Source organism: Orbicella franksi, chromosome 10, assembly GCF_964199315.1.
Source record: "Orbicella franksi chromosome 10, jaOrbFran1.1, whole genome shotgun sequence".
Taxonomy (NCBI): domain Eukaryota; kingdom Metazoa; phylum Cnidaria; class Anthozoa; order Scleractinia; family Merulinidae; genus Orbicella; species Orbicella franksi.
Genome location: NC_138154.1, coordinates 22,372,979 through 22,399,978, shown reverse-complemented (window position 1 = coordinate 22,399,978; position 27,000 = coordinate 22,372,979). Strand labels below are relative to the sequence as shown.

At 39.2% G+C, this 27,000-nt stretch overlaps 1 protein-coding gene across 1 annotated transcript in view; it reads right to left on the bottom strand.

Moving 5' to 3' along the window:
• Positions 1 to 871: 871 nt before the first annotated feature.
• LOC145500193 (xanthine dehydrogenase/oxidase-like) overlaps positions 872 to 27,000 on the bottom strand; it is a 35,489-nt gene continuing 9,360 nt past the window's right edge. Inside the window, exons 14-41 of the mRNA XM_081479708.1 lie at positions 26,735 to 26,812; positions 26,019 to 26,123; positions 25,236 to 25,302; positions 24,561 to 24,661; positions 23,955 to 24,113; positions 23,550 to 23,630; positions 22,834 to 22,875; positions 22,142 to 22,240; positions 21,100 to 21,157; positions 20,058 to 20,207; positions 19,454 to 19,533; positions 18,033 to 18,142; positions 17,130 to 17,234; positions 16,501 to 16,579; positions 14,583 to 14,697; positions 13,784 to 13,864; positions 12,708 to 12,817; positions 12,049 to 12,103; positions 11,429 to 11,487; positions 10,302 to 10,463; positions 9,139 to 9,223; positions 8,194 to 8,237; positions 7,153 to 7,283; positions 6,504 to 6,635; positions 6,003 to 6,126; positions 4,457 to 4,553; positions 3,948 to 4,058; positions 872 to 3,018 (exon numbers count right to left, since the gene is read on the bottom strand). Coding sequence (XP_081335834.1) covers positions 2,951 to 3,018; positions 3,948 to 4,058; positions 4,457 to 4,553; positions 6,003 to 6,126; positions 6,504 to 6,635; positions 7,153 to 7,283; positions 8,194 to 8,237; positions 9,139 to 9,223; positions 10,302 to 10,463; positions 11,429 to 11,487; positions 12,049 to 12,103; positions 12,708 to 12,817; positions 13,784 to 13,864; positions 14,583 to 14,697; positions 16,501 to 16,579; positions 17,130 to 17,234; positions 18,033 to 18,142; positions 19,454 to 19,533; positions 20,058 to 20,207; positions 21,100 to 21,157; positions 22,142 to 22,240; positions 22,834 to 22,875; positions 23,550 to 23,630; positions 23,955 to 24,113; positions 24,561 to 24,661; positions 25,236 to 25,302; positions 26,019 to 26,123; positions 26,735 to 26,812 — 2,688 coding nt within the window. The 3' untranslated portion in view covers positions 872 to 2,950. The remainder of the gene's footprint in view (positions 3,019 to 3,947; positions 4,059 to 4,456; positions 4,554 to 6,002; positions 6,127 to 6,503; positions 6,636 to 7,152; positions 7,284 to 8,193; positions 8,238 to 9,138; positions 9,224 to 10,301; positions 10,464 to 11,428; positions 11,488 to 12,048; positions 12,104 to 12,707; positions 12,818 to 13,783; positions 13,865 to 14,582; positions 14,698 to 16,500; positions 16,580 to 17,129; positions 17,235 to 18,032; positions 18,143 to 19,453; positions 19,534 to 20,057; positions 20,208 to 21,099; positions 21,158 to 22,141; positions 22,241 to 22,833; positions 22,876 to 23,549; positions 23,631 to 23,954; positions 24,114 to 24,560; positions 24,662 to 25,235; positions 25,303 to 26,018; positions 26,124 to 26,734; positions 26,813 to 27,000) is intronic.

The following is a 27,000-nucleotide window of genomic DNA, read 5'->3' as shown; positions in this document are numbered from 1 at the left end:
CGGTTGCTTGCTTAAAAATTTTACAGATTTAGGCCAGCCTAAAAGCGTAGCTCCTGGGCCGAGTTGTTCAGAGCCCGATTAAGCTAACCCAGGAAAAGGTAGAATTTTGATTTGAGTTTTGTAAGTTTGCGGTGAGGTTTTCTGTATATTGTTTGGCCTGTTTTGAGTTTTAATAATCCCATATACACAAAACAAAGCAGCAAAAAACATTTGTATAAAAGAAAAAGTTATAATTCGGTTAACTTTTAATCCTGGGTTAGTGTTAACCGGCTTCCGAACAATCCCGCCCTGTTTTCAACAAGTCAATCTGATATGAACCCGCGATCCCATCGAAAACCAGCACTTGGTTAGCGGTCAACTTCAAAAAACACGTGACCACGATGAGCAGTAAACTTGAGCCCGCGATATGGTCACGTGACACTGGTCAGCGGATACCTTGTTTTGACAGGTGTAGATGCATCATAAGATGGATGTCCAATATCAAAGAAGTACACGGTAATCCAAGGCTGCATGTCTCTGTCAACCCATTATTTGGAGAATGGCCGCCATGTTGAGCGACTCCGTCGTCGCCGTCGTGCGTACGCGTCCACGAGTAATACCGCTAGCCATGATAACCATGAGAAAACCAACTCATGGGTTTCCTTTTCTTTCCTTTATGAGTATGAGGCTCTGCTTGGCGGCCCTACGGGCCGCCGGAGCTCCGCTATTACACTAAACACGTTTACGCGTTACATGCTGTAATTAATGAATTTCTGCTCCCTTGTTTTGTTTTTATTCAACTGCTGTCCACAAAGAAATTAATTTGTACGGGGAGCTAACAAGAAAGCCAACTGGTTAATTCAGCTCCTCAGCTCGAACTGTAAAATTTCAATTTAGAGAATCAGCCAATCAGCCAATCAGTTGAAAAGCTCAAGACACAACTATTTATACTTCGCGACCTCAAAAATGTTCGGTTCCTTTGAGTTGCCCATGATTTTCGAAAGCGGATTTTCAATGAAGAAACAATGTTCTTTCAGGTGAAACATGTCTCTTAAACAAATTGACGTCAGTTTTTTTATGCGTCTGTCCTCTTATTGATGATAAATTGCGGCATAACATTGTCAAAGTGGCCGTGGAACCACCAGCCGCAGGCGAGTGGTTCCGCAGTAAACTTACAGTTATGTTGTGTGCCTGTTGCACTAAAAAGCCAGACGCCGAACCACGTCGGGCAAAGTAACCATTAAGCACCGCGTTCCCAGTCAACGACGAAATACCACGGGGCCTAGTGACAAGGCAGGAAATCCCATTACGTAACAAGTGACAAGAACATTGAACACGAAATCGTGCACGCGGGCGGCGACTGGAGGTACATTGATTGACCACCTTCTTCGGAGAAACCTGTAGACTTGTCAAAATAGCTTTATTTCCTAGCCTAGTTACGGTATGGCTTTCTCCTGTAGGCGTTGCCAGTCAATTTGTTTGATTGTTGACGAAACGGATTGACCGCGACTAAATATAAAGACCTAGAAACTGGGCAAAGTATATCGGCCCCAAACATGCAAACGAAAAAATAAAAAGCTCGACCACCAGATAACCTTTACATCGAAGGAGTATAAGCCACATTTGCTTGATGTGGCTCGATACAAATCTTTTCCTCAGTGAGGCATTTGAAATAACTGACGGAAATATCTAGCACTCCTAAAGGTAGAATAACGGGAAATAGATGGGAGATCACCCTCACTCTACACACACTGATGAAACAAAGTTGAACAAGTTTCATTGCTTGGAATGTAACTATGTCGAAACAGACAATAACAGCGGGACTTCTGCAACTTTCATTACAATCGACATGATGCAGAAATTAGACCCATGTTCAATTTCAACTTTATTAATGCTTTTCCATTTACAACATAAATCACAATACTTACCATCGCCTAAAAGGTTGGTTATCATAACGTTTTGCAAAATATATATGCAGATTTTACTTATGTTATCAGTACAACAGAAGACTACCTCAGATTTTGGTTAAAAGTTGTATACATTTTTCTCTATTTTATTCTACACTGTAAAGATGCAACAAATCACATCAGACCAACTCAAACGATGTCAATGAAGTCTGTATTATCAACATTCTGTTTAACAAATAAATTCCATGTTGCCGTACGATCAGGTCAGTTATTGATCATAGATGACGTCAAAATAGGGTAGGAATCTAAAGAAGTGGCACACGAGACGATGGCCGAGTGTGTCGCGGATTTTTTTTTACTAGATTTTAACTTCTCCTGTTATCAATTATTGCACAGACGCACGGCAACATGGAATCTATTTATTTTATCTAATAAAGAAACCAATAAATAGTTAATGACGTCATCTATGCGTCTGTCCTCCAATTGATCATAACTAAGAACCGATCAAAATGCGAAAATAATTCGACATATCGTATAATGCATTTTAGAAAATTGTTGCTGTATACCCACTGTTGGAGCCGAGCGTGCCTTTTTTTTTTTATAGATACACGACTGGAAATGACAGAACATTTATGTCCCGGATGTTGCGTTGCCAGTGCCATCACTGCCGCTTCTCAGTTGTGTATATTTTCGCTTTTACATGCTGTATTCTTAGCCAAATGGTGTACCTACGTTTTCTACAGAAAATAATGCACTTTTGAGGTCTACAAAGACTGCTTAACGCACTCACGTCCCGCTCCTGCGTCCTTCAGACGTTTCTAGACCTTAAGCGTGCATTATTTTCTAAGAGTCTCTAAGAGAACATACAACTGAACACCATCTTCTACTTGGTAAGTAACTTCAGGGAGAAATATCAATAAAAGTAAATCAACTTCCTGTAGTATTCTTTTCTAGTACATTCAGTCGGGGCTTATTATCAAGGGAGGCTTATTATAGTTATTTGCCGTATTTTTGTTTTCTTCCCTTTCTAAATGTATTTATGTTTTACTCATGGTATGTTTTTCTCACAAAGTGAATTGACTGGAATCTACAAGACATGCTAACTGTGCATCTTCAACCATAGAAGGAGCATCTGGAAAAAATAGCAAAAGCAAGCGATTTAATTAAAAAATAACATAACAGCTCACAAGGGACGATTTTAAAAAAGTTTCAATTGCAGCAGAAATAGAAGGGACCGCATTTCTTTAGCAATAATATAAATGCAAAATTTACAGCATGGTGATTGGCTGAAAGCTGGTCAATAAATCGCAAACAGTGCACAAAGTTGAAGTAGGCCCTTTGCACTACCAGTCACATGGTACGGAATTAGTTATGCTGGGACACAAGTTACCCAGTGGGACCTCCAAAACAAAGGAATTCGTGCGAGTCCATTGAGTGCAAAAAGTTGCAATTAAATTGCATATATATCATTAAAAAGAATTCAAATAATTTTTGTAAAGAAAGGAATGATCATCGTAGTTATGTACACAACATAGAGGAGCTCAGTCGCGGTATTTTGAGTTATTTTGAGCGCGTACAAAATTGCCCTGAATTAAAGGAAACCTGAAAATAGTAGTTTACCAAGATAGAAAAAACACTAAATAGATAACAATAAACCATAAAGGAACAAGGATGTTGAGGATGGAGAAGATTGACACGGGTTACAAACGACGAACGTTAAAAATTCATGACGAAGCTCCTTTGAGCAACTGTGAAATTAAAGTCCGGAAATAAAAAAACAGGCTTGCACAATGTCTTGGGTTCAAATCCCGTTCAAGCCCAGATGAGCTCAGGTTGCCGCATGAACTGATCTGACTGACTTCTGGCCCAGGTTGTTCAATGGCTGGATAACGCTATCCACTGGATAAATCGCCATCCAGTGGATAAGTGTTGACAAAACAAACCATGCTATTCACTGGATAGTGATTTATCCAGTGGATAGCGTTATCCACCTTTCGAACAACCGATTATAATAGTGCTAAATAAACAATAGCAATTATTATAGTCCCGGGCTTTACTCACTCATGACAAAATACTCGTCTCCTTTGCCGATCTCAGCCCTTGCTTCTTCCACAGCATGCTTCATGGCGAACAGACATGCGCAGGACATACACAAAGGGGGCTCTCCCACGGCTTTTGGGAAATAAAAAAAGTAACTCGTCAACAAACTTAATAAGACATTCACCTGAGTATGTTCTAACGTCACGTGAAACTATTTTTTCTGATAATCTTGGTTTTTGTACTGGTTGAGCATTTGGCACTCTCTTTTAGTGTCCGCGTGAAAGCTACATTACATCAACAAGTTTGCAGTATCAAAACCATTTTGGTCAAAACCTCTCTCTGACAAAATAATAAGCGTGCAATTTTCAGTAGCAATGTTGCTGAGAAACATGACATGTTATATTCCGGTGAAAACAATCTGCGCTCGAACATCTGGGCTCGAGCCCAGACTGCTCGACCAGGAAACCATTGCGCCACCACAGCTTCCGTTATTCGGTACATCGCTTTAACCAATCCCACAGCATTGTTACCTTTGGACCTGAGGATGCCGAGTGGGTTGGGGGCATTCTTCAGCAGTGACACTCTGAAGTCGATTGGTATGTCCTTTGAACACGGTGGCTTGTACTCCTGAGATTGTAAGGAGACAGTAGATAGTTACAGTCAAACCAAGTGAAGCGTACCCCTCAAGATTACATTACTGAATTGATTATTTGAGCGTTGAACCCGCTAGTCGTTTCAAGAATGCAATATTGAATTGATTATTGGAAAATTGAACCCACTAGTCGTTCCAAGAATACGGCTAATGGCTTTAATGTTCTAAAAAATCAATTAACTATTGATTTTTGAAATGACTAGCGAGTTCAATATTCAAATAATCAATTAATTGTCGAGGAAAAGGTTGTTGTTATTCATCGTGGTGGATGCAATAATAAAGTGTATTATCATTTGTCGACCTTATCGCCTGAAGAAGACTAGCAGTAAGCAGTCGAAACGTCGCGATCTACATCTCAAGTGACTACATCGTGAGACAAACGATAATACACTTTATTATTAATCAATTCATTATTGCATTCTTGAAACGATTAGCGGGTTCAATATTCAAATAATCAATTCATAAATGTAATCTTGAGGGGTACGCTTCACTTGGTTTGACTGTAATGTTAACAAACGACAATAATAACAAACTATTTATTACATTGATTACTTTTAGCACTCTTGGCACTATAGGGTGCATTTCTTTGACATGATCCGTACCAGGAACAAGGATCCAAGATCACTCAGGGGAGCAGTGATGGCGCAGTGTTGAGAGCGCTCGCCTCCCACCAATGTGTCCCAGGTTCGATTCCCGGACCCGGCATCATATGTGGGTTGGTTTTGTCGTTACTTCTCTGCTCTGCGCCGAAAGGTTTTCTCTGGGTATTCCGTTTTCCCTTCTCCTCAAAAACCAACATTTCCAAATTCCAATTCGATCCCGAATGCACGGGCATTTCTGAACGAGTTCTTGTGAACTCCTTGGTGCTCCGTGGGTAAACAAATTAAAAATTTACATTTTTTTTTTACTGAGATCATGGTGTATTAAAGTAACCAATGAATCTGTGACCAGAGTGGATTCATCATTCCGTTATGTGCATCATGATCCGAGTGACCTCAGATCATTGAACCTAGTCCGAAACCTAAGAAACACACCCTTGGTTTCTATCATTTCTTTCTTGCAAATAATAAACATTCAGCTTAACAACGCAAAGTCGTGCTGAGGCCTATTAAGCGATAACTAATATCAAAGATTTGCAATAGCTGGTTTTCACATGACGTCACTAAAATTCGCACTACAAAACTATTGATCTTCCTGAGATTTTACTTTAATGATGTATAAGAGCAGCTGAAAACTAATATTCATACAAATTTTCGCTCCGAATGGGTTCTTGGTTTTGTGATACACTACGCTTGAATTTCTAAGCTTTTGCGTGACACGGCATTTACATGACGGCCTAGAGAGCCGTCATGATGGTTAAAAAAGTGACTTATTTCGGGGAACTTGGCTATATGAACAGTTCATCAAGTAAAGGCTCGACTTACCCATGTACCATTCGTCAGATTTCTTCCTGTATCAGTATCGTAGATAATTTTCTCTGTCAACCAGAATCCAAGCCCCATGACAAAAGCTCCCTCAACCTGACCTACATCTAGCTCAGGGTTCATGCTGATTAACAAAAGAATTCACAAAATCAACATGACAAAGTGAATGTAGAAATGCATGTGGCAAACGGCGTTAAACGTCACGTCAAACAAATTTTGATCACCACAAACAAAAACGTATTATTACTTCTTAGGTAAGGATTGTAGTCTCAAGAAAACCTCTCTGAATATGTAACTGTAGTAACTAATAGTTAACAATGTTTAAATTTGAATCCTCTCGTCCTGTTAATTTCGATGCAACGTTTCGTTATGGGCCACTCCTATTTGACAGAAATTGCTAGAGAGAGAAAGATTTTGTTAGCACTTGACCAATTTACAATTTCGAGTTCTAAAGTTAAAAGAAAGATGTCTCTAATTCAAATTACGTTCAGGGCATTTTACCTTTGTCCGCAGTCATTTAGTATGTCTGTACGTAAGATCTCCCTTTCTCCTGTCAACACGTCCAGCTCCACTTCAGTGCACGTCACTCCATAGGTGTTGTAGGCAAACAAATCTGAAGTTGTATCTACGCACCTAGGAAAGAAATTTATATGCATTAGAAAACCTTGGTAGGTAGGCAGGGATCTAGCATCAATCTATTATGAATTCAAAACGTATGTACTGTCAATTTGAAATTAATGTTTGTAAATTCTATTTAAAATTTTGATTACGTATCATAGCTATTTGGTTTGGTTTTCGCTGGTTTTGGGATGCATGAATGATACTGTCACAATAAAAACGGTTATATTTAGCAAACCATTATATCCGTAAAGTCCACATGCAGGCAAAGCAATTCTATAAATTAAACATGGGATAGAATGTTTTGAAATCCTGATATGAGCCAATCAGATCTCGCAGTAATACCGTGTAAATGGTAGCAGATGGGGGAAAGTTGAAAAGTCATGATTGATATCAGTAAATTGTGAGGTTGTATGACAATTATCGCCCCCTACCTACACATGGTACATGGAAGGACAGCTCGTTGAACTGTTCAAGGTAATTTTCCATCTGCTTTTAATATTTAAGTATATGTTACAATGAAACGACTTACATGTACTTAGCTGATAAGTCAACTCCGCTGTTGTAGCATTCGGCAATCAGGTCAGGCCAAGTGGCAGATGGCATTTTGGCTCTGATTGGATCAATCACTTTGTTTAACATGTCACAGCAACCAATCACAGTCTAAAGAAGAAATAACTCGCACATTACCAAGATACTAAGATCGACACCTGCAGTTAAGTTAATATAGTTGACTACAGACCGTAATTGAACTTTCTAACTTTCATGACTTTCTTATTGCATCGCTACACAAAACACCTTACTTTTAAATAATTATTACATCAAGTACACACGTGTATAAGGGGGGTTCTGGGACACCTTTTATTTTCTAGAATCTCGGCTCTTAGAGTAGAGAAATTAAAATGTTCCCAACAGTTTAATTTCTGGAAGTACTGTAACCTAAGAGTAATCCGTAGTGTAAATACTGTAAACGATTGTTTTGTTACTAGCTTTAGCGTGCTGCATTAAAAACTAACTATATATCAAGTTGCATGATTCTGGTGGCGTAGATAGTGGTGGTGATGGTGGTGATAGAAGCAGTCATGTGAGTAGTGATGTTGCTGACGGTGCTGTTGCTGCCTTTGAGGACGATGATGACGTTGAGGATGACTACTAATGTTAAGGTAAATGTAGAGTAACGTGTATAGAAAAGAACCGAGGTATAACTAGTCTCGGCTTAAGAAAAACCCTGGTTGCAATAAACACACTGCAGAAGCTATAAGGGAAAATTCTTAACCAAATCCGGATATCACGAAGATTATGGTCATTCTCCCAGAAATATCAGAAATGCCTGTTCCTTGGTATTTCGTTATATCGTGGTAGACCGAGAGAAGCCGCGCGCAGAACAGCAGAGAAAGAGAGGACAGCCTTAGGTTTACGTCACGGAGCGGGGCAGCAGTGGCTGCACGTGACCGAGTGGCATGGCGAAGGACAATTTCCGGTTATTAGCCCCACGGGTTTTTTGGACAAAGTAAAGTTGGTGAAGAAAGAAGGAAAGAGTGGATCTAAGTCGGTAATACAGAACTAAACCTACCTTACAACATAATTCACTCGTAATGCTGCCACCAGTGGCACCACCTGAAACGGAAACAACCATACGCTATGACACGAGATTACGGTAGAGAGACATTAAAAGTTTCACGAATAAGCACTGGAAAATCTTTAAGTGCAAGATACCAGAGGCATGGTGCTGTAATATCCCTAGAAAAAGATGCGACTTAAATAATCAAATAAGTGAAACATGGGACTGTGGGTATGAGCTGCACAGAACAGGGTTTTCGTTTGAGAGCGGAGGCCGGTCGTTGCGTCTGGTTATTTTCCACGTCATGTTCGGTATTTTGATGCCATATATTTGCAGGGATTTCAACTTAGGTGAACATGGTCTCTTACGTGAACTTATTCAAAACATTCTCTGGAAGGACTGACCCGGTCGCCACCCCTCCCCCCTCCCCCTCCTAAAACCTTGCGTCTTCGGCCCTTGAAAAATATCCGGTACCGTTTTATTTAACTGCCGAAAACTCTCGAGTCTGATCTTCTATTTTGGACAGGTATGAAAATGCTTGCTTTGATATAACACATGACACTTGTGTACCGCTCTATTGAGGAATGTAAATGATTGTTAGCGATAGTCAATATATCAGAATTCCACCTTGGCTGCGAGTTAAACGTCAATTAAACTTTATGATAATGTGAAATGTCCACTGCCTTCAGCTAACCTTTGTGAAAAGCTGATGAAGTAGTGTCAAAAAGCTCACAGTTCCGTCACGCTTCAATACTAATCTACATTTCAAAGTACCATGTACATCAGTTAATTTTAGATCGAAAACTTTGGTGCTACATCGACATAATCCGGCTGATAGCAATTTCATGAACTTTCTGCTGGTAAATGTATTGTAGAACTTAATTATGCCTGGACATAGATATTGAAACAAACTATATGCGCGCTGAGCCTTTCCTCGTGTCCCTGAGGGGCACTTACTGTTTGGATTGCTGAATGCTGAAGTTGGCTTGATGGCAATTTTATCCAGAGGACACTTCAACTTGTAAGCCGCAACTTGAGCTACCTGTGAAGATAACCAATGTTTGCGCTCTGGTTAAAGCAACAAAACCCAGTCACGATCACCGTCTGCACAAGAGAGACCTTACGAACGATGTTCTCCCGGTACGGTATCAGAGCTGGGCAAGACGTTTGTTGTTTAGCTATCGTTAATTGCATTTATTATATGGCTAGCTCCGTGAGCGGGCAAGATGAATCAAATCCTGCACTGTGATTGGCTACCCGAGCGGGCAAGATGGAGCTCTCTTGCCCGCTCGGGACTGCCCGCCGTGTACCGCAAGAAAAATTTCCCCGAAAGCCATATAATAAATCCTTTAATGACAAAGCTTGTTCGGTCAAGATGGCTGGATATTGGTCTCATTCTGTTTTTTGCGAGTTTATGGACCTCGAATTCGTCTCGGTCCATAAACTCGCGAAAAGAGGTCTGGGGCAATATCCAGCCATCTTGACCTCACATTTGGTCAATAACCTATATGTATGAACGTGAATGCATGAAAGAGAAAAGACGGCAGTGGTCATAACCATGAACCCGCGTGTAAGAACCTACATTTTTTGAAGTTGGGCAAAATGTGTTCTTGTATTTTGGGGTAGTTATTGGCAAATTTGGCTAAGTAGGTTCTTAATTAGGTTCTTAATTAGTTTCTTCATTTCTGTGAAGGAGATATTGTTATCGATTACCAGAAAAATGAGTAAACTTGGGCTTGGTCCTTGAATATACAGTGTTTATTCAGAACTGTAGTATGTATTTCCTTGTGATACAAATTTACAATCTCAAAGTCCCACCCCTTAGTTAAAATGTTTACTATAATTTGGCTGTGACCCACATAAAACCTGTTATACTACTTTCATGTTGACCTGCTTGATCTTGCTTGACTAAAAGGTTCTTATATTTTTGGGTATTAAAATGACAAATTTCTGTCAGCAGGTTCTTAAACAACTAGGTTCTTGCACGCGGGTTTTTGCTACCCTTGGGTGGAGTTTTACAGCAAAGGGAAGCCAGACTTTTCTTTCCAACAGTATTGACATTAAATAAATTGTCTGATGACCTGAGTCCAATTCATGAACTGTAATCAGTCTATTATTACCTTGGTATTGATTCCCTGTCCCACTTCAATACCCCCATGAGCGATGGCTATTGTACCATCAGCGTGGTATATTGACACCATGGCAGTGAACTGGTTGCCGTCATAACCTACTCCGTACTTGAGAGGGACAACACTGATTCCACGCTTTCGCCAGCGATTATTCTGAAAGCAAGAGACGCTCAGCATCAGAACTTGAGGTAACATTTCAAACACGAAACACCATGGCTTAACACATTTTTTTTCAAACATCGAAGACAGAGTTGAAAATACCACTCGTAGGGGAGTAGTTTTGGAGAGCTTCGAGGTGTTCGAAAACGTGGTCAAACACGGTCTTGAATGTTTGATGTTCCTTCTCAATCGGAATTAAAACCAGGAGAAAATGAAGGAATAAAATCGTAAAAATCAATGTTCACTAAGATAACATATCCAAACACCGTCCACGGTCACGATTCGCTTTGTTTCAAGGAGTTACGTTACGGTTTGCACATCTTTAAAATTTTTAGCCTAAATTTTTCAGGTTCGTCGTTTGCCATACTTGATCCTTTATGCTTTATCATTAGCTCTCTTTTTTGGAAAATTACTATTTCAGGTTTCCTTCAGTCTAAATTCAATTTTGTACATGGCCAAACTTAACTCAAAATTTTGTGACTGAGCTCGTTCAAACTTGATGAATTATTAATGAGTTTGAAAAGCGTTGATAAAAATGATTTCTGGGACTCACGGTCACTAAAACCGTAGCTGTAGAGTGGAAACCACACAATTCTGGTTTTTGTCGCAATAAAAACAAGTGACAAGAAGCTATATAGGAGTGATGATGGCCAAGGATGACAAGGATGGAAATGGATTAAGGTGACGAAAAGCTCTCGTCAACATGGAATGCTACCGGAAAATTGAACTGACTTTATCATCTTACGCCATGCAATATGTGACAATTCTCTTTTAACAACACTACTTTTCATTCATGCTTGTCACGGCTTCTTGTTCTTAGTGAACCGTAAACGCTTTCCCTTCTAGTTAAAACCCCTTACATAACTCACATAACTTGCAATTGTATCAGTCACTACCTTACGAAAAGAAGGTAACGATTGGCACGTAAGTTCCGTAATTGTTGTTACAGTGCTCTGTACCTTATTGAAAGTGTCAATGTCATTCTTTCTGTTCTGGAAGTCACTTGAGACTAGGATATCTAATAACATCAATAGCATGATGAAAAGTGTTACAAGGAATGTCAACATTAAAGTAATATAACAGATTTTAAAACTATCATTTTTATTTTGCTTTATATCTCATAACATCAATAACGTGATAAGAAATGTCACAAGAAATGCCAACGATAAAGTAATATAACTGATTTTAAAACTATCTTTTTTTCATTTTGCCCTATCTCGTATACCAATCGGAAAAAAATCTCAAACCAAACACAAATTTAACCCACAAGACAGCCCTCTGTCAAGGATGAAGAATTACTTGTTATCTGTAACTTAAATTTGACCTTAGACTCTACTTCACTTCATCAATGTTGATAACTAAGCAACACCATAATTTGAGTATCATAGGATTTAGCCTGAGAGAACTTATTTGATTCCAACCTCAACAGTATGTACCACAGGCATTTTGCTGTCAGGAACACACGGGAAACTTACATGAATATAAATTTAGCTGTTGGTTTTTTGGTTGCTAAATTTCGTACCACAAAATAGAAAAAATCTCTAGGTACACAATTACAGGCAAATAGCAAGGAAAGTACCATTCCACAAAGTAGATATGCTGCAATATTTCAGCTTCTGGTTCATTTGTGTTTCCTATGAAATCAATCACAACTGGCAATAAGAATCCAAAAAGTGGATGAATTTGTGCCTACTATACCACTCACTACATGCGCGGTGGCCTCATGGTTGATGCGCTCGTCTCCGGATCGAGCGGTCCGGGTTCGGGCCCTGGCCGGGGACATTGTGTTGTGTTCTTGGGCAAGACACTTTACTCTCACAGTGCCTCTCTCCACCCAGGTGTATAAATGGGTACCGGCGAACTTAATGCTGGGGGTAACCCTGCGATGGACTAGCATCCCATCCGGGGGGAGTAGAAATACTCCCAGTCGCTTCATGCTACAGAAACCGGGATAAGCTCCGGCCTGATGGGCCACTTGGTTCGCATGCAGACTTTACCTTTACCTTACCATACCACTCACTACATATCGCTCAAAATTAACTAAAAATACCTGAACTAGGCACAATTATTATTTTTTTTTAGCTGAGCAGAAGTTTAATACTCATAGTTGAAGCCTAACTGCATTCAAAGTTGAGTAGAATTTCATCAGTCTGAAGTGCTTCAGAAATTTCAGCAAGTAAGATAATTAAACTAATAAAATAATGATTAAAAGTCTTTACGCAGACAGTAAAAACAAACCTGTCCATTTTTGTAGAGATTCACTTTTCTCACTTCCTCTGGTGTCATTTTCAGTTCTTTGGCAACATGTTCCATCATTGACTCCATTATGAACACTGCTTGGGTGGAGGCTAAAGGATATAGTCACATAACGAGTACAAGCGTTACTATCCACCCCACTCAGCAGAGTACACCATATTGACGGTAATTATTAAAGCCTGGTACACACTTTTGAGATACATACAAGCGAAACATAAGCACAAGGATGTTCACATCAGCAGCATACAAATATGCATTACAGCAGGAGTTACATCGGTGTAGAAACAGGATGGCGATTGGTTGAATATTTGCACTTATGTTTGTGTTTATTTCAAGCCAGTTCACACTTGTGAAACAAGCATAAGGCGCATAAGCCCAAGCACAAAACTAGCAAAGCATTTCTTTTTCTTGTGCTCGTGCTTGTGCTTATGCTTGTGCGTTTCTCACAAGTGTGAACCAGGCTAACGAAAGTAGTAAGACTATGTGACATATAAACCGTTAGGATGGTACTCGGGCTAGGCGTCTATGCCCACGGCCAGTATGGAGGTTAATAAAACCATGACAACGGGAACGTCGCTAAAAAAAAAGTTTATTGAGTAGAACAATGGCTGTGTACGCGCGTTATAATCCTTGGTACATTTCTTTACCGTCCTCTGTAACACAACAACGTTAAATGACCAAATTCTACGTTATCTGGAGAACGTGAACCACGACAGCCAATTTTTTAAATTTCTATTTCAAATTTATCGCTGTGTTCCACATTTAATGTTGGGATAGTTTTGACAGAGATAAACAAATAAATGACTTAAGAGTACCTCGAGATTCGTAAGTTAAATATCAAAAATCATTTCTTAAACGACGTTCTCCGCGGCGTTGCCGTTGTGGTTGCTATACTCCCTAGTAATCCACTGGTACGTAATGGACACTGTGTTTAATTCTAGTCACTTCCGATGAGAGTAAACGGCTCAGAAGGATTGAAATGGACAGTGAAGCCATTGAAGAAAAATCGTCTTAATCTGAAATTCAGAATATGAATGATTTTAAGACTAAGTGCCTACCTGGCGCACGGCACCAAGTGTTTCCAGCAGTGTGAGTGTGCGTAGCATATGGCACAATATTCCAGTTGTCACAAAAGTAAGCTAGAAATAACACAGAATATCATCAACTCAAATGGATCTTATGACAACTTCAATCCTTCTTCGATGACTAGTCGATCAGTGGTTTGATATTAACTGGGACTAATCCGCGTATCTGCGTGTTCATTAATCTGCTTGTGAACAGTTGTCAGCTTTTAAGTGCGTATGACAGAGGACTAAAATCTTGGTCAGGATAAAATAAGAAATAAGACTACCCTTCCCCCGAATCAGTGATGAACTGGCACTAAACCTAAAACGCGGTGAAATGGGGGGGGGGGGGGGAGGGGTGGTCTCCATTTTTTCATTTAATTTGTCCAAGATTGTAGCTTCCATTAAAATTGGTCTTTTTTTTCGGAACTACAGTCAAGTAAAATGGCTTCTAGTCCACTTTACGTTAACGGTACAGTCTAAAAATCATAACAATCAAAGGACACTTTGCTCTGACGAAGGGCTAATGCTCAAAACGCTTTCGGAAAGCTCTGTTTTCGTGACGGATTAATGTGGGCAGTAGGGCTAACCGTAATAATAAAGCTGAGATTTCAAATTCCTCCGGTGTGTGTTTGATAGTGTGGACAGGGCCTCAGGTTTTTGTAACACATTGTCGTTCAAAGGCGGTGCCATTTATGCGATCGGTCTATTTCTTTGCAATGTAACTAAAGTACTCGACGAGGGATATTCAAAACTAATTTCAAAATCATTCAAAATGAAGTGTAACGTTTACCGTTATCAGCCCATGCTTGAGCAGCCCCCACATCAAGATCATTCGGCGAGGAACCACAATCACAGTACAAGTTCATATCAATGCCATTTAACTTGCCATCATTTGCCACACCAATCTACAAGGAATAATAATACTGTAATGTCACGTTAGGATAATCACAAACAGATCTTTGGAAAGAACTTTGGGGTACTGATAAATTGATCACCATTAAGACATGGCCGTGAATTCAGCAGGATTCTCCATCAAAAGCTGTTAGTGTTCTCTGCATGCCTCGTTTATTGACTGTTATCCAGGAATTAAAGTTAACCCGTAAAACTAATGCTACAGAGTAGGGGTGTAACGATTCATATTCCTTACGATTCGAGTCAACTTCGATTATTGCCTTTCGATTTCGATTATTTCGATTCGATTATGCAAAATATTAATGTTTTTTAATTCTTACAACATGATACACAATGTAAACAACCTACAACCCTAAACCCTCAATTTTAGGATACAATGAGCGTGTCGCACATGGTTTGCTTTTTATGGAAATTCTCAAGGGGTGCTAGAAGGGCAGCATTTTTAACCACGCAACACAAAATGGTGCACGAACTGCAAACGCCTTTACTCGTCAATCAAAACGCACATTTTAAAGAGTTCTGGATTCCGATTTCACAATATAATAACTCACTAAGGGCACTCTGAGAAAGGTACGCAAAAATCGAACCAAAATCGAAACGTGCAATCAAAGAATTGTGAATCGAACCGAACGGTCATAATCACGATTAATCGAGAATTCGATTAATCGTCACACCACTACTACAGAGTGGTTTTGAGTGTGGAAAGTAATCAATTGAGAAAGAAAGGAATTGAGTGTGGAAAATAATCAGGCACATACTTTGGTTTTCGTTTTACTACGGTTTGAGATTGGCTGAGTAGTCTTATCGTTAAGTAATTGGTAAGGATAGTGAGCAGAACTTTAATCCGGCACTGCTTTGTTGTGATCTTTCTGATGAAGGCTATAGTGCAGTATCTTCATTTGGCACTGATTATCATGTTGTACAAGCATCGGCGTACGGGCGTAGGGGCGGGGGGGGACGGGGGTGCAGGCCCTCCCCCCCCCCCCCCAGTTTGCGAAATGTTTGAAATTTTTCGGGCAAAGCGCTGATGATTTGGGCAAAAGTACACGGGTGAAAACATTCTAAAGGTAGTCAAAACCTGGCTTGTAGGTATACTTTCTCTGACGTTTTCCTTGTCAAAACGGAGTGGTCAAATGATATAAGGATCCAGTTATTTTGTTTTGGAAAAAGCCATATATCGTTTAAATGTGTATCGTGGAAATCCACGAGATGGATATTGTTTCCATCACCAAATAATGAAAAAAAAAAAAAAAAAAAAGAATCAAAGCAAACAAAGACCAACACTTTCTGTGGTGGCTCTGGAAAGAGCCGTTTGAAACGGCCCAAAAAGGAACCATTTAAAAATTTTCTTGAACTTTTCGTACGAGGAAGAGTTAACTGTTTCTTTTATAAGTTTCTGATTTTACTAAGCTGTCGATCAAGGTCATAGAGTATGCGAGCTTTGAAAATAACTATTTTTGGACTGATAACAGTTTCTTTAGACGTAAGAATTGGGAACGTTTTTGTTTTTTCCGACGATTTGAGTGCGTTTGAATACCACTCACACTTTCGGGCATTGTGTAATTTTCGGTCAATAAGGTCCCCGCCTCCCCCCTCCTAAGTCCGAAGGTGCCCGTACGCCTATGAGTACAAGGTGTCTTGTCCTCGTCAGCATTAACGGAGAGCAAATATTATCTGCTGTCGCAGAGTTTGACTTTGGAAAAAATACCAACACACAATTTACTTATTTTACAATACACTACTTAAAACACTAATGCTAAAAGCCCTGTGAGATATGGAGGTATTTTACACCTTACCTTGTACGTTGCTTTGTAAGGTTCCCTTAGTCCAGCCAATTCCATATTAGTGTTCAAAGTCATCCTCATGCGAACTGGCCTGTAATTGTAAAACAATAATAAAGGAAAAACATTGACTCTTTTGAAGTAAGTAGTTTGCTTTTTCATTTCTCTTTACATAACTATAATGACCAAGCTTTGACAAATTTTCAACATGCTCCTACACTCGTACCCACCCGCAGATATAATTGCAGACAACAAAGGTAAAGGGAACAAGTACTAATGCTTACTGCTTCCAAGAGAAATTACTTAGTTGTTGATTACTAAAAAATCAGCGCTTAGTTGTCGAAAACTCGTCTCACACACTACGTTTTTTTTAGTTGTCGATAACATTTAGATGCCGACAACTAAATATCTCGTCTTTGAAGGGCTTAAGGCATTCTAAGTATGCAGAAGTAGATATACGTATTCTAACCCTGTTTCATCGTGCACCATCGTTTTAAGTGTCTCTAATGGATATTTTATTTATTTCGCGTCAATCAGCCTAAAGCTCCATCACAAACCCTACATTTTGACAAGAGGTGTCTGGAATAACTATGGAATATAACGTTATTTAAGTCAGGTGTTGTTAAACAAGTTTATCTTTGTACCTCTTAGTGACATAAGCAGCTACTGCACACGCTGTACCGACTTGATTGACCCTGGTGATCCTGGCTCCATAAGCACCACCGCATCTCTTCACACCCATATTAACGCTTTACAAACAACAATTTAAAAAAAAAAAAAAAAAAAGAGTAACCACGGTCAGAAAGGAACGTAACGACCCATCTTTGAAAAAATTTTGACCAGAGGCAAGATGCTAAGAAATACACGCTGGCAAGACAACATGTAAGTAACTTGCACATGTATAAGAGATGAAAACATCTCACTTAAAGACTGATTTTTTTTTTTTTTTTTTTTTGAGTTTCTCCACTTAGGATATTACAACTACAGTACAAGTGACGTTCTTTCAGGAGGTAGTTACTTTTGGAACTGCACGATATATGATTTGTAATATGCACGAAAAGAATGCTGAATGAGGGACGACGAATGGATCCGGTGAAAAAAATAAGGTACTACTCAGGTCACATGAATGCGCTGTAAACCCCACTATAGAGGCAATCTGTAATATCAATACACAATACGCACTCTGTAACTTTAATATAGAATACACATGCTGTAATTTTGATACGGAATGGAACCAACTGATTACATCAATAAATTGTTTTTAAGATTAACATCTTCCTTTTAAAAGTTCGCCTTCGGCTCGCCATCGTTAATACGCACAAGGATCTGACACGAATATTATATCACGTAAAGACATGTCAACCTGTGAGCAAGGGACATCATTTAATTGATCTTAGGCTTAAACATTACTGAACAGCAATTTCAAACTTCCGACACGATATTCGCATCCGATCTGCAAGGCCTTCAACTCACCATTGTAAAAAAAAAAACCTATATAGATTGGCCGCAAAACATTTATCTATCACATAAATACACGATGAACCAACCTTTGAGCGGGGTAATTCAGAGTCTGTGCTATAGCTGCTTGAGTGAAATCAACCCACTGAGTTGGACAGTGTACAGTCATTCCATCATCTTCTGGGATACACAATGCCACCTGTTAAATCGATAGTTGAACTGATAACTAGCCAGAAAATATTCAAACGTGCGAGAAAAATCTTGACAAACAGAAAAATACATCCGACAATGAATGACTTCATTCACAGGTTTTTACTCTTGTATTCTGCAGCTTAGACGTAGCAGGCCTTGTAAGCCACGATATATTTTGACAATTATTCCACGAGCGTGCGTTGGATATGAGATGGTAGATAGCATGGTAGATAGCATGGTAGAGCATGGTAAAATGACTCATAACCCATCATGGCTAAGCCAATGAAAACTCTCGAATTGCATTATCCAAAGATCCAGTTTTTAATTAAGTCATTTACTTCAATCTATAGGTATTCATTGCTTATTTTTCCCCTTGGCTACACAGATCCACTCGGCTATCGCCTGGTACTTTGACAATGTCATGACGACATTCATGTTCAATAACAGGACAGACACATGAAAAACTGACGTCAATTTGTTAATTTCCCACCCTCAAAATAATAGAACTGACGCGTAACGGAACCCTCAAGAAGGACAACAGCATAAGTTGAGGTATTTGTATGTAAGGTGCTTCATAACAGTTTATCCCCAAATTACAACGTTAGAGTATTAGAGCAGTTTTCAACTGGGTGTTGTAAAACAAAAACCAAAGTTATCACTTTGGCCAATCACAAAGGACACAGAGCATCCAATGAACCAATCAAAACTTGAAACAAATACATGTGGCTGACGCGAAGTGAGCGAGGGAAAACTTGTGCGAGCGAGTCATGGTTGGTTTTGGTTTTACTCCTGATAAGTAATAGTAATTGGACCGAGTGGAGTACAATTCAGGGAGTAATCGCGCGAGTAATTTCAAAATCGGACGAGCGCGAAGCGCGAGACCGATTTGAAATAACGAGCACGATTACTCCCTGAATTGTACGACACGAGGTTCAATTACTAATTTATCGTATCTATAACAAATTTTGGAATTAAAAATGTCTTTTGGGAAGGCTTTTTTTTTGAGCGAAAACGTCTTTAGCGCTTTTCACAAGTGTTGAAAACTGAAGGAAACATTGCGAAGGAAACCTTTAAAGCGCGCGTAATTGACGTGAAAACCACGTGGGTATCCAATTATAGGTAACCAATTACAAAAAGTTCAAATTGGGTTCCTGTAATTGGACACCCACGTGATCGCGCGCCGATTACGTGGCAAATAGGCGCGCGGAGAACTAATCACGATTGAGAATTTTGTTATAGATAGGATTAGGTGACAAAGCAGCAACAGTTATTTAAGTCAATCGCCAACGATTAAAAAAGTTAAAAAAATGTTTCACACCTGTGTTTCCATGTGGAAGTGGTACTGATGTCCAGTGGATACGGCACCCTGAACAACATGTGGTGAATTTTTAATTGCAGCTAATTGAAAAACAAAGAACAGGATTTAATGAAAATGTACACAACTAAGTGGCACACCAACATACGGTAAAATAGTTATCATTAACCTGGAAGTGCTGTACGCTACAATATCAGGAGACAGGGGTGGCGCAGGATAGCGCATGTACTGCGCATGGACCACCAATAAGATCCATGCATTGCCCTATCTGGGAACCATAGAGAAAGAGGAGCTGCGGGTGGCTAAAGGGGACATGGAGGAGAACTGTGGAGAGAGAAAGACAGAAGATGGGTCTGGACAGAGGCTGTCAGCGCTGTGAGAGACAGAGCAGGTGGAGAACACGGGTCGATGGCCTATTCTCCCAGAGGAGAGAGGAAATTAGTCACTGGACGCTACAACAGACAAACTTCCTATCCAGAGAGAGTATCAATTCCTTTAGCTGCTTCACACTACAGTCAAAGGTAGAATGATGTACTACCAGACGAATAAGACTTTAACATGTAAGAGCAAGACATCTTAAGAGCTCTCAACTGGTGAGAATACTTACTGTCTGGGTCGCCTTTCTTCAACGTTTTAGCTTGAGGATCAAAGAATGACTTGGCCGCTACAGCTTCGTCAATGGTCAGCAGAAGAGGCCCCTGGTCTTTATAAGTCACCTTCACGGTTTTAACCGCTTCATCTGCGTGACGCTGAGTATCTGTGGTGAGAACATTAAAAAATATTCTCCAAAAAGTTCAATGGTACATTTATACTGGGTTAGTACCGCCAAGGTTTGCACACTAAGAATGATGGGGAAAGACAGAGCCAGAATAAACACAATGACAACAACAAAGGGTAATGAACAAGTTGTTGTTCTTGTTGTTGTTGTTGTTCACTGGGATAGGATTCATGGATCAAAACTAGAAAGACGATTTAAAATGAACCCATAGACAGAAATTATAATGAGCCACAATAATGACGGATTTTTCACTAGCCGTCACATTTTAGAAATGAGTTACAATCAAGGATACAACTGCAGTATACACTGCTCCCATCCCCTATTTAATATCAACGTCATTAGGGAGATAAGTTTGACAATAAATACATCAAAAAAATAACGTGTTAGAACGCTGGGTAAACGATTCAAAGGGGAAAGGATCTTTGCAGTTCTACAGAACCTTTGTCAGTTTCAAAGGAAGCCTAAGAAAGGTTAACAATCTTTGTTTATTTCTGAGGCAACAAGGTCTTTGTGCCATGATGAACCATAGTAAGTTATAAGTTAGCAATTAGATTATTCGCTCCTGATTTCTATCATGTTATAGTTGACGAGGGTACAGCCCGAGCCAACTTTGACGCGTATAAATCGAGAGCGAACAATCTATATCTACCAGTCGTTCAAAACTTAACTAGTAAATTATTTGTCTTCTTCACAGACACTTCGAAAACGTAGAGAAGCGGCCGCCATTTTGTTCGCAAGCGCACATTACTAGGCTACTCACTTAAAACAGAGTAGACATTAAGTAACATAGCCAATAAGAGAAGGACATTCGTAATAGACCGTTAGTAGATTTACACTTATAATATTAAACTAGTAATGAAATGCAATGCACCTGCAACTATGATACCCAATGCCTGACCGGCATATGCAACATACCCACTGCAAAATATCTGTTATAGATAAAACAAAAAATATTCTTGTTACTTTTGCAGCTAAACTACTCGCGAGTCAAAGCCCCTTTGGAGTACATGTAACAACCAGATTTATCTTCTAGCGAAGATGTATAAAATATGATTTAGGTCATTACAAAAACGGCACTAGAAGGAGATTTCAAATTTATCAAACATGTTTTGTTTTGTCAACATGTTTTGTTTTAACATGTTTTTGTCTTATCAAACATGTTTTCTTTAATACTTCCAGAACACACAAACAATTGCGAGGAAGGGAAGGAAGTGTGTTACAATGTTTGCCTGCTAAATTGCTACTAAATGTTAACGTGCTTAAAAGTAGCCTCTTCCAGGCGACCACACAAGCAGTGACTTTAAAGACGTTTCACAACATTGACTTTAACTTTAACTTTAATTAATGTAATTTCCTTAAATTTACTTAATGTGATCGACCACATCATAATATCCTAGACTGTTGGCAGCTGGTCTTTTCTCTTAGGGTCAGACGGGTGTTTATCATGAAGACAAACGCAAAAGGGCGGAACATACGAAAAGGGGTTGGGGCGAGACGAGAGTGAGTGCCACGAGTAAGTGCCACACCCATGTCTCGTACCAGTCCCTTCTACAGTCTCAAACGTCTCGCCTCATACTCCCTGCCTGATTTCCAGAGAAAAACAGCATTCCAGCAGTCTAAATATTTCCGAGAATATCGCACACAGCTTTGTTAATGGTTTGGGCGAGCAGAATCTGTCGCTTGTCTTCAATGATCTCACATGTGAGAGTCACCCTGATAGGGACTGTTGCTGGTGACTGACACTTTGACCACCTGGGAGGAAGTCTTCTTCATTGTTTAGTTGGCTTCACTCAGGTAGCCGAGATGTCAATCCTCAATATAATTCCTATTTAGTACTACCCTCAATTGGACGGCCACTGTAGATGAACTGACTACAACAGCTTTAACAGACAGATAACAAGCTTGGCTCTTACCTCTTCCTCTGCAAAACCAAAAGACGTTGGCATGAAATTGTTGACACCCCCTTTAGGAATGTCTTTTACTGTGATGTACTTGATGACTCCTGGCATTTTCTACAGCAAATAAATCAACAAAATGTAAAACTATTCTATTTACAGCAATAACTGCTTTAAGCTCCATCATATTGGTTGGCCTAAGAATGATAGACATCCATCTTTGCTATGTCAATGAACTGTCAAACAAACATGTAATGAGAAAAACGAAAATCATCAACTGCAATGCAAGAGAAATTGCCTTCACATAGCAACATTTTCCCTAAAAACTCTATTAAGATCTCCCCCCAGGCTGTTTGTGGGGGGGGGGGGGGAGGGGAGAAGAAGCTTATTTCGTTTTAAAACCTGGCCCACTGAGGTGAGGGGCGTTATTAGAAAGGTATCCTATTTCACGTAAAATAACAGCTGGGATATGTTTCACCATTGTTTAGTACCACATTTTAACAATTGCAGTGGCTGAATATATTTGAGAGCATAAAGTGACTATGTTTTTGCCTCAGTCTATAATTTGTCATGATTGACCATCTAGGAAAAGGGAGGGGGCTTATTAATGAACATGAGGTTCTAGAGGGTAGGACTTCTTAATTAAACTACATTAACTCCATTACAACAGTTATTATCAGAAGCTTTTTATTTTATGATTTTGTACTTACAAGGGCTTCTGATGTATCAAAGGAATCAAGCTTGCAGTTTCCCTTCAAATTAAACAGATGTACATCATTCTGGTCAGCAGAGCCACTAATGATTCACCCCTTTGAAGTAACTGTAAGTCTAAATTTCCACAATACTTCTACAAGCAAGTTCGCTCCAGATTTATTATTTTTATTAAGATATTTCAATAAACAGCCACTATCACAGCAATTTTGTTACATTCTACGCATAATTGGTACAATATTACGGCTAAGGACCTTTCCTTGTACAGAAATGCGCCTAAATTACATGTAACTGAATTGTGGAAGGGAAAGCAAATTCTATTCTATTCTACTTAAGCTATTTTTCAAAGACAATGGACAGCATTTAAAAACATCTGCCCACCTTTTTCCATTGAGATCAAACCTTACGCATGTGTAACTCAAGATAACATCCCATTTCTGGCTTCATAGCATTAGTATAATAGTGATTCTGAACAAAAATGAAGGTATTATTGGGGCTCCATCAGTATAAATGTCTTTACTGTGCTTTACAATAACATGTGGACTCTAAAATTCAAAGCTCAACCGACAAATGCGTTTTTCGCTACCATCAATCAAATGTTTGGTGGCTCCTCCCAGCTTCCGACTACTGCCGAGCACTGTTTTGTTGTCTGAACTGTACTTAACGATTTTATAAATAAATGATGTAAATGATGGCTCCATTTACATGTCCATACCTGTGTGCTCACTACAAAGGAAGCATAGAGTTCACCACCTTGAATGGGAATATCAGAAACATACTGAGCTTCACCAGAAGTCTGAAGAAAAAGACAAAGATGAAAGTCAGATTATTTTATTCACTATCTTCTCACACGACATGCACAACATTTCCAAATAAAAAAAATAGTTAACAAGCAAAACAGCTCAGCTTCCTCCTCACAGAATACTCATTTTCAAAATTTAGGGGAAAATTGCATATTTATCACTGGAATTGTATCAGAGAACACCGGTCAAAATAATAACTATTTGCTGCTAGAAAAGTTTAAGGAAAGAAATAGTCAATCAAAGTCTGTACTTATTTATACTTAGCATTTCAGAAGCTTGAAATCTCAATTCATATTCCTGTTACAGTTATAAGTTACCTGGAGCTTGGCAGCCAGTTTTGTCATAGGTTTTGTTAATGGGTATTCACTGGATTGCGTGTCATAACTCTGTGTGCCAGATGAGACGGGACGAATGAACGGCTCTGCAGCTGACTTGACCCGTGCTGATGCCTTGTCACCCAGAACAGTCAGGTAAAACTAAAACAGAGCAATATATAAATATTAATTATTCTCATTTTGTACAAATCTTATCAGCCAAGTGCAAGGGTCACAAGAATATCAACTCTAGGTCTTGAAAGAACAGAATGAGGGAAGCAAGGTCTGCAAAATGAGTAAAGCCAGATCCATGCTGAAAAACTTTGGAGTCAGGTTGCAGCTCTCTTAAGGTCTTCCATGAATGGCTTGAAACCCTTTGAGAGGACAATAGAACAAACAACACAAACAATGCCCCGGAGCCTCAAAACAATAACAGTTGCTGCAGTGACGACAAATAGAATTACAAGCTTATGAGAGCTGCTATACTATTGAAACTTTGGGCCAGCTAGTATTTCCCACCTAAGGTCCTGAGCAAGCGTGATTAATCAGTGATTTAGTAAAATAAGGTGTTTCTAAGGCATAACCACACCAGAGACACTTTCTCAGTACCTTGTAAAACAAGCTAAGAGCCAGAGATTTGCGATATTCTTTGCTTGCACTCGCAGGAGGTGAATCAGGAACAATTTCCTGTTCAAGAGTAGACAGGGCACCTGAAACGAAAAATAGGAAAATAAGTCCTTTAGTTAATCTTCATGAAAGGAAGGTGGGTAAGTACACCCAAGGAAATAAAACAATGGTTATATTACTAATCCAAGTGTCCAAGTGTCAAATTTAAAACCATTCACTTTACAAAGTAAGGAAAACTAACGAAATGTTGAACTATCACCCTAAAGAACTTGGCTGACAACTGATAACAATCACATTCCTGGACCGTTTGTCACTGTTGTATTTGCTGCTGCTGCTGCTGTTGCTGTTGTTGTTGTTGTTGTTGTTGTTGTTGTTGTTGGGGGCAAGAATTGTGATGTTCCACAACTGATGTATTTTTTTGTGTCAGTGCTGATATAGACACAACATTAGTTTTTGTACAGTTTTGTCTTCTTTATTAATTGTAATTTTTCACAGTTGTTAAGTGTCAACAATATAATTATGTCACAAACTCTGACCTGGATGACACCTTTAGAACAGGATGTCGCCATTACAGTCATAACCCCCAGTTAAATATTTTATGTGGTGAAAGGTATATAATATGCTCCAAGTGATTTATCTATTGACAAGAACAATCACCTTTAAGAGTGTCCAGGTCAGTTAGCTTTTTACCAGCCAAGAATGTTTCTGTTTTGGTAGCATGCATCTACGGTACGAAAAGAATACATTTTTTACCATACATAATTATACTGTGGGACTGTTATAAGTGACACTATAAAGGGGGAACCCAGTGTAATGTGATTTGAAGCTAACAGAACTTCCTATAGTACTTCTAAGTGACAGTAAATTGAAACCCAACGCAAAGTACTGGGAGTAACTACTCAATATCAGGGGGTACTTGTGTGTATAAACGTTTTCAGCTTTATAATAAAATACAAGGGCTGGATTGGGTAGCTAGCCACACCCTTTTGAAGAAGCAAAAGCTTAAAAAAGTGAAAAAGATTGTTCATACTATGGCAGAAATAAAGGCAAACACACTGGACAGGTACCTCCTTGTAATTACAAGTAACTCTTTTTCTCGCTAAAACAGCCATGACATTGCTAGTATTTCTGGTGCAGCAGTTTTCAATTAGGTTCCAATTCCCAAATTGCCACATTTTGGGGGCATGCCCCTTTGATTCTACAACACAAGGTACCAACCGCCCCCTTCCCCCTTGAAAAATCCTGGATCCGCCCTTTCAATGCCTGATGTCATTTAAACCACAACCAAGACCCTGAGTCGTGGACAACAGAAACCTGGAGATTAATCCATGGACAAACACAGGAAAAATAAGGCCATACCTATTAATCAACTGTTGGACATTCGGACAGCTCTTAAATGCCACTTAATATTCAGTAAAAAGAGATAACAAAGGTGCTTACTGCATGTGGTTCTATTCCACCATAGACAATCCTTGCAATATTCACGGTCATGCTGCTCTTGTCAACCTTGGCTACAAACCCAGCATTCACATAAGCATGGGCATTCTAAAAGAAAGATATCAATGAAAAATTCAATTTTGACTAATTTGTCCAAATGGAAAAAAGCAAGCCTATTTCCTGAAGGAAACCAGTGCTTTATAAGCAGCTCTCGAGGATGTTTACAATAACAGTTGAACCTCCCCTTGCAGACACCTCTACAACACAGACAGCTTTATATTATGGACAACAGTTCACTTAGTTCCTGGGAAACGAGAATTCAGTCGACATGTGTAATCTCTACCTCTACACCATAATCCAGCCTCCTCCATAATACAGATACTCAGGTTTGCCCCTTGCTGCCGGGTATTAAGAAATTTGACTCCATTTCATTCAAATTCAGAATTTGCACAGACTGGAGCCAGCTCTGCCTTGAAAATGCTATTTTAAAACAGCTTTTTCTTTTGAGTGAGGAATTTAAAGGAAAAAAAATAGGGTCAGGAGGAATAGACATTACGTGTGATTAATAAAAAGAAAGCTTTCAGCAGAGCAGTAATTCCATCTTATCAAATCTTTCAGTTTTTTTTTTAATCATCTCCCTAAACCATGAAAATGTGTCAAAGAAACCATTTATTACAATATGAATGCCAAGCAAAGCATTTTGTTATGTGTTTGCTTACTTGGGCTCTTGGCATGACTTTGTAGGTGCAAATGACGCAGTCACTTGAAAACACGGGTAACAAGACAGCCAGGATTACCTAGCAAGTATTAAAACATACAGTTAAAAACTTAACTTAAAATCAATTCATCAACATTTCAAGAACTAACATGTCTTACAGTGTACTTTCTTCTTATGATCAATGATACAACTGTATATCCCATACCCAGTCTACAGTACATCTAAAGCATGTTACACAAATTCAAATTACAGTAAATGTCTGTCTTT